The 7,634-nt window shown below is 39.8% G+C and overlaps 1 protein-coding gene across 1 annotated transcript in view; it reads right to left on the bottom strand.

Moving 5' to 3' along the window:
- Positions 1-7,634, bottom strand: part of NAV2 (neuron navigator 2) — a 420,322-nt gene that overhangs the window by 142,642 nt on the left and 270,046 nt on the right. Inside the window, 1 exon segment of the mRNA XM_025200388.1 lies at positions 7,206-7,328. Within this exon segment, the coding sequence (XP_025056173.1) occupies positions 7,206-7,328 (123 nt within the window).

Here is a 7,634-nt window from a genome sequence, read left to right as displayed (position 1 = left end):
GACCCCCCCTCCCCCCCCTGCAGCAATGGGAGAAGCAGGGGGAAGAGTCCCTCTCTGGGGCTAGGCCAGGCAGCCTCACAGAGCCCCCCCTCCCCACCCCACTGCAAGGGGGAGAGAAGAACGGAGAAGAGCCCCCCCCCAGCACTGAACAGGGTCCCCCTCCCAGCCCCAGGGCAGTGGGGGAGAAGGAGGAAGGGGAAGAGTTCCCCCCTGGGGCTGGGGAGCCCTGGGACTGGGGCCTGGCCATGCCCCCCACTCCCAAGCTCAGCTTCCCTGTGGGGCTGAGCTGCTCTAGCACCCCTGGGATTCTGGCTTGAGCCACTACAGGCCTGTGCCAAACATCTATCCACTTGCAAACGAGTTCACTCTCTGCAGGTTAGACTAACCTGCAAAGGCTGAATAAATTTAGGCTCAGGCTTTTTGAATGTCTGTCCCTAGCCTTGCAGTGTGGTAGAGGCAGTGATTAATTCCCATCACTCTAGTTAGACAAAAATTAGGTAATTCTTATGTGAACTACAAGACACTGGATTTAATTTCACAATTTAGATTTTTAAAAATGCAATAAAGTAAAATGCTTGTTGACATATAGTATTTGCATGTGTTGATGTAGGAGCACATACAGAATTCACTGCAGAAGACCAAGACCTCTGTCCAAAGCAAAGCTAAAAATATACTGAGATAGTTTTACCTGCATGTTAACTGTTGATTTGCAGCTGCTCCTACTCTAGCGCTCTAAGCAAAGACAACTTGAAGGTCAAAGGTTTAAGGTACAACTGGCTACATTTTAGGATCAAGACTGCCTTGATTTCCTTCTCAATAGGTATCCCACTTCATGAAAAAGATAGCAATGTACTGCTGTGCTTTGTTAAATAGCAAAATTATATATAAAACTGAAGCCAAGATAAGATAAGCATGCTTATTCTGGTGGTCTCTAGTGGTCTTAAAAGTGCTGCCATTTTACAACTGTCATTTGCAATTAATATTAGCATGAGATTCAAAGTAGAATAGGGCAGCAGGGGTATTTGTTTGTGAATGACAACATTTTTAGGCTGAGCACCGTAAAAATGTCACTGCATAAAAGAGGAAGATTCTATTTAGCTTCTTATCAAACCTACCATCGCAGCATCTGGGTAACTGTAATATTATTCTCACCCCTCCCTTCTCAGCCTGCTCCTGTCTCCCTATAAAAAAGGAATGTATTGCCTTTAAATTGATGACACGCTACAATTTTTTTTGAAACTTTTCAAGTGTATTCCTTATTCCCCTGAGTACCAAAATACTAAAACCACATCTACCCTCTCTATCAGAACTCATACACTAACTTAACAGTCTTGCTGTATTACAGCAATATAACCTTGGCACACTTCAATAAGGTAACTCCCAGCTTGTCAGTGAAAGTATCTTGGAGACTACAGTTTTTACACAATAAATAGATGAGCATAGTTTCAGGGTCAGAGTTATGAAAGAATAAGGCACCTTCATGTTTTAGCATCACAGACTTCCACAACAATGTTAGGAAAGTGCCTTAATCTTTCCTTGATCTCCATCTGTAAAATGTGAATAGTACTGACCAACTTTATAAACTCTTGAAGATATGTGAATAATAAGAACAAAGTGTTACTAAAGTCAGTATATGCTTTTGTTATTTCTCTTGTATTTGTTCAAGCCTCACACAAACATAAAATAGAAGATTTCTTGCTATGACTTACAAGGTGGACTTTTGTCTAAGTAGACAGTGCCCTTCAAAAACAGGGGCAATTTCTGCCGAATGAATTGCTCTGCATTTGTTTGAAAAGTGTTAACATAAATATTGTATATTATTAACGGGTACTATTTTCCTTAAATAGAAAAAAAGGGGCAGAGCAAAAACTAAACATATCAGACATAAACAAGAACCTCTCTCTACACACTGGAAAATATTAATACCTTGTGTTTTATATGAGAGGCAAGGATTTCTTTGGATGATATATTTTATTGGACCAACTACACAGCTGGGATAGAGTTAGACAAGCTTTTGAAAGCAAGATGCTCTTCTTCAGGGCTTTGTTTTATGTAATTCCTTGCTTTTAGTTTTTATGGACCAGCATTTTCCCTCTGAAATCTGCTGTGTTTATGAAAAGTCTTATTAAACAAATGAATCAAGACCTTATAAACAATAATCTAACTATAATCTTTTAGCTGAATTAGACATAAATTGATCTGTGGCAACTGTACTACATTGTCATGAGAGGAAAAAACAGGGTTCTCCAGTTATGTCAGAGGCTTCTTCAATAGCAAAATTTAACACCAATTTAATAAAGGCTCTGGTATAACATCAATTCATGTTCAGTTGCATTAATCAAAGGATGGCAGGATGTAGCCCCTTCCCATAAACAATGCTAGGTCTGCAGTCAGTTTTTATTATCTATCACTGGTGGGTCAGTGAAATTTTCTTCCCTGTGGTTCCATCAGTGGTTCTCAACCTTTTTCCTACTGGGATCCATTTGCAAAGATCCATGGCCTGTCCCGACCCACACCCCCCTGGCCCTGCCAGTGCCCAACCCCTCAGTCCCCTGTCCCCCCCCAGGAACACCATGCTGGTGTCCCTCACTTCCGACCTGCAGCTCCCTAGTCCCCCCAGCCACCCCCATCCCACTCAGGCTGAGTGGAGTGGCTCCGGCATTTCCAGCTCATGCAGGCAGCAGCAGAGCGAGTCTGGTCCTGGCATGGGGTGGAAGGAAGAGATGCCTGTACACCCCCCTGCCCTAAGCTGGGGCTGCTGCACTGCACCAGGCAGTCTGGTCATGGCCCCTCCTGCCCCCCCGAGCAGCATCTCCTGGCTGCCCCACCCCTGCAGGCATGGGCACCAGCCACAGCGCCACCAGCTCAGCCACCTACCCCCTTCCCCTGCTGGAAGGGGCAGGTGCCTTCCCGCTGCCCCTCTGCCCTGCTGCAGCTCATGACCCTTTGAAATATTCTTGCAACTCACTTTTGGGTCATGACCCATGGGTTGAGAAATGCTGCCATACATCATTGCCTGGCTAAAATGTTCTACTTTTAACAACTTGCTCTGTCTTCTTCCACCATTGTCTAGCATTGTCAGTAGGGGTCCAATTTTCACTCTTACGTTTACCTATTGGCTTGTGTCTTTATCTTGCAACAAACAGTAAAATTGATGCCTACAGTTTTCATTAGTATTAGCCACAGGTGCAAGCTCATGTGAAGTTTCTATTTCAGTTTTTAATACGGAGTTACAGTCGATAGGAAAGTCCATAGGCTTATTTCCTCTCTTACATTAGTGTAAATTAGGTGTAAATCCACTTAAATTAATTGAGTTACATTAGTACAAATAAGAATTAAGCTGGTCCTAGCAAAATTAGATTAATGCATTTATGAATTATGCATATGCATATATTAAAAATACATTAGAGGTAACTGCATTAAAATCAAATTTCTCTTAATTCATTGACATTCATCTAACTTTATTCTGATTGTTTTTCTTTTCTTTATCTCATCTCATGCCCATGGTTTGTAAACACCACAGAATTATCTGAGAATCCTACCAATGCTACAAAATGCTACTGGGATACCAGGAGACGGTTACAGTTTGGCAAATTTCTCTGGCACAGTGAAATGCCATGTGGTCTTGTTATACAGACTGAAACAAATCATGCTTTCACACTATCCCTAATCTGTGCTCTAACCTTGGTAATTGAAGGTGAGCTGAAGCATGATTCAGAAATATGGTGAAAACACAGTTTGATCCTATCTAAGTTGACAGTTCGAGCTATATTTTAACTATAGTTCACATCCCAGTAGCTTTTCATTGTATGAAGAGGATGTAATTTGAATTTAAGTGAGGTTTCACTTCCTGGAATAGTTGGAGGAACCCATTCAAAAGAAAAAGTTGGGAAAAGCCATATAGGAGGCTGTGCTAATCCTTTTATCAGGTTTACTTTTTAATTTGTATAGTTATGCAATCACAAAGTAAATTGTACAAGTGAAATGGTCCAAGTCAATTGTACTCAGACGTAGTAACCTAAGCACTCATTCAATGAAGTGTCAAAAAAGACATTGATTGATATGCCTTTATCATATATATATCAGAATATCCTTAAAATTGTGTTTGGTAAAGTCCCATATAGTAACATAGTCTACTGAGCTATTCAGGAAAAAAGCTTCTCTCTTACTTTATCAACATAGAAAGAATTAAGTAACTCTATTAAATCTTTTCAAACGTTGACCCTGTATATATGTACACTGAAGGGACTGAGAGCTGTATACATGGACTATAATGGCAGAATTTAGCCCCAGACAAGCAGCTGTCTGACAGTGTAAAATGAATTTAAATAACCAGATGGTCTGTACCAGCCCATACACATGGAAGAGATGGAACCATAGGTGGTTAATTTACAACCTTTAAAAAAAATCACAAACTAAATAAAAGAGGCATTAAAAATGCCATCTATTCTACACACACACACAAATTGCCTTGAAGTGAGTAAATAAGCTCAGCTGTGCTGTGTGGTGAGTCCATTAACCTTGCGATCAAGCATTAAATTAAAACTGCCTAGTTCAAATTTCTTCTCTACTACAAGGGAAAATGTACCTTCCAAGGTTTTTGTTTTATGCTAATAGAGCTATTGTGGGAAAACTTCCCAACCAGACATCTACAATTAATAAAATAAGAAGCAAAACAAATAAGCAAATTACAAAAACTCCTCTGACAGTACTTTAATAATTGACCTTTTAATTTTGGTTTGGTATCCTCTAACTGGTTTCTCCCACAGAATTCAGCTTACAGCTGTTAGGGTAATCAATTTAATCTTCTTTTTTTTTTTCTAGGTAAATTATATGGGCAGCACAGAACTATCACTTGCCTTGGTTCATAGCAGAGAGACGACTCTGTTGTATCATTTCATGAAGCTACCCTTCATTCGCTCAATTTTCACAGATACCACAGCTTCATTGATCCAAATGGTAAATATAATCTGTTTATCAACTGGCAAATCACTTAACTTCTGTTTAGGACAAATAGGGTTGTAATCTAATCAGAAATGATTAAACCAAACTATTTGTGATAAAGCTACCCTACCTGGCACTAAGTGTAATCCATCTAGTGCCCAGAACTCACTTTTTGGTCTTAGTCAGCAGCATGGCTGTAGCCTTCAGGCCTGTAAGACCTCCTCGTCTCATTTGAATTAGAAGATTCATTTCCATAACAACCTTCATTCTCTTCTCCCCCTTCCCCCCACACCTTTTCTTTGGTGACTAATTACAAGGACAATGAAAAGCTATTTCACCAAACATAATCTATGGGGAGTTTTTTCTGAAATAATATTGCTACTAGTTATAATTGCATTTTTTCTTGGAATGAGGAACAATTCTAAGTGTAAGTTTTTTCACATAGAAATAAAACCCTTTGGTGGCACAAAACACATACACATATACAGAGACTGACTGAATTTCAGGCGAGTGATTTAATACATACAAAACATTTCCACATCAAAAGAAAGTGTCGCAAGAGATGTAAACATGAGAGTACAAAGGAGTCAACAAGTCCACAAAATATTTTAGTGATTTAAAAAATAGAAATTAAAATATTATTCTTGTGTTGTGGTAGTATCTTCAAAGTCATGGTCAGTGATCTATGCTAATAATCCAGTTGTCTTGCTGATTAGCAATACCCAATCTCTGTCACTCACTGATAGTCATGTTTTCACCAATTACAAATGATATTAACTAAGGATGGGTCTGATCTGCAAATTAAATAGGAGCTCCTAAAAATCTGGGTGTTTTCTGATCCTGGCAGTTCCAGTTTACAGTGATAATGATTGGAATTGAACTTTTTAATTATGCTTGGGCATTTAAATTCAGGCTTTTTGTTTTGCCCCTTTTCTAGTATCAGTGGAGCACCAGAAAAATCCAGTCCTGTTTTTTCTTTAAACAAAAAAGGACACGATCCTCCTACACTTATATATAGGGACCTACTTATATCGCAGTTTCACAATTTTTGTGGAAACCTCAAAAAACAGCCATTTCCATGATCACCATGAAAAATGGCATTTCCCACGATTTTGCATGGAATTGCCTAGAAAAGAAATAAAAGCTTACCAGAATACAAAGAAAGTGCAGCAATCCCTGCAGCCAGAGAGCACGTGGTTTGAGAGAGAGCTACTGAGAGCTAGTAACAGCCAGTGACTCAGTGAAGGCACCAGTCAGGAAAACAAAAGGGTTTTGGCACCATGTCTTAAGAAGCCAGATGCAATACTGCAGCAATGAAGATGAGTGATTGGCCTCTCAGCCAATCAGTAGCGAAGCACAGGGCCGCTGGGGCCCCTCAGCCAATCAGCAGGGGGGGGTCACCACAAAAAGACCGTAAAATTGGCTCCACACATTTGAGGGGCTCGCGAAAATTCCTTTGCTCGCTGCGATTTAGGTAGGTCCCTGCTCATATACCTTTATTAATCTAGCCATTTTTAGCAAGAGGGAGTCAGTCGCCACGAATGAAAACTTACAGTATATTCCAAGAAAGGTTTATTGTTAGCATGGAGGTGAAAGCGATTGGAGACAAGAGAAAATAAGATGTTAAGCTGAAGGTTTGTTTCACAGACGCAAGTTGCAAAATTTAGCAAGCACTGCATTTGGAAGGGGTGGGTATAAGTCATTACAAGCAGCTACTGTTACAAAGCAGAAGCACTCTGTTCCCCCCACCCCTCATAACGGTAGCCATTCTCTATTCCTTTTTTGTTAAGACACTTTAGATCCCCTTCTCTCCAGTGAATCATATTTCTTTAATAACCTGACAAAGCCTTTATGGGAGGCCATGGACTCAGTTCTCCCCACTGAAAGCAGCAGTCACACCAATGGAAATACAAAGAGAATTAAGCGCTATGCATTTCAAGTCCTTACTATAAAAATAGGGTTTTTTTTATTTCTTTGGCTTTTTCAGCTCTGAAAACCCTATTTGAGAAACCAACATGACAATCAGATGACTTCTTTTCTAGTGTTTGTACTTTGGCCCTGCCTCCTTTTTACCAACACATAAAATGGTATACAACATTGGCAACACTTATAACCACATTGGGATTGAAATTGGGGACTTAATTGGGATTGAAATCCCAATACAGAGCCATTATTTGAGTTTCAATATCTATCAACACCTACAATACACACAACTATAAAAAAATACAATCTAACCAGGCATTTGCTTGATATAAGCCTACCTGTCAGCATCTCCTAGTCCCATTGAAGTGTTACGCTGAAGTGTCTCCCTCACTGCAGCCATACCATCAGGCAGCCGATTTAATCTTCGAGTGTAGAGGCCCAATCCACCATCAGTCATGTATCTTCAAAACAGAACAAGATATACATAAACACATATTTTTAGTTAAATGATTTGTAGAAAATAAATGTCATAAGCACTTTTATGCTTTTGGCTATATTTGTGTATCCAGTTTACCCAAACTTTGGTAGAATACTCAAATATAAAAGAAGCAAAACTTTGCACTCAGTTATGGAGCCAACCACCATCCTTTTCTTTCTTTTTCTCTCTCCTTTCTGCAAAGCATCTTATCCTTTTTACAAGCATAATGAGATTATAACAAGAGTATGAAAAAGGAAAAAATATTCACTGGTCCATTAAGAATTCCCAT

Source organism: Alligator sinensis, unplaced genomic scaffold, assembly GCF_000455745.1.
Source record: "Alligator sinensis unplaced genomic scaffold, ASM45574v1 scaffold442_1, whole genome shotgun sequence".
Taxonomy (NCBI): domain Eukaryota; kingdom Metazoa; phylum Chordata; order Crocodylia; family Alligatoridae; genus Alligator; species Alligator sinensis.
This window is presented reverse-complemented; position numbering and strand designations above follow the sequence as displayed.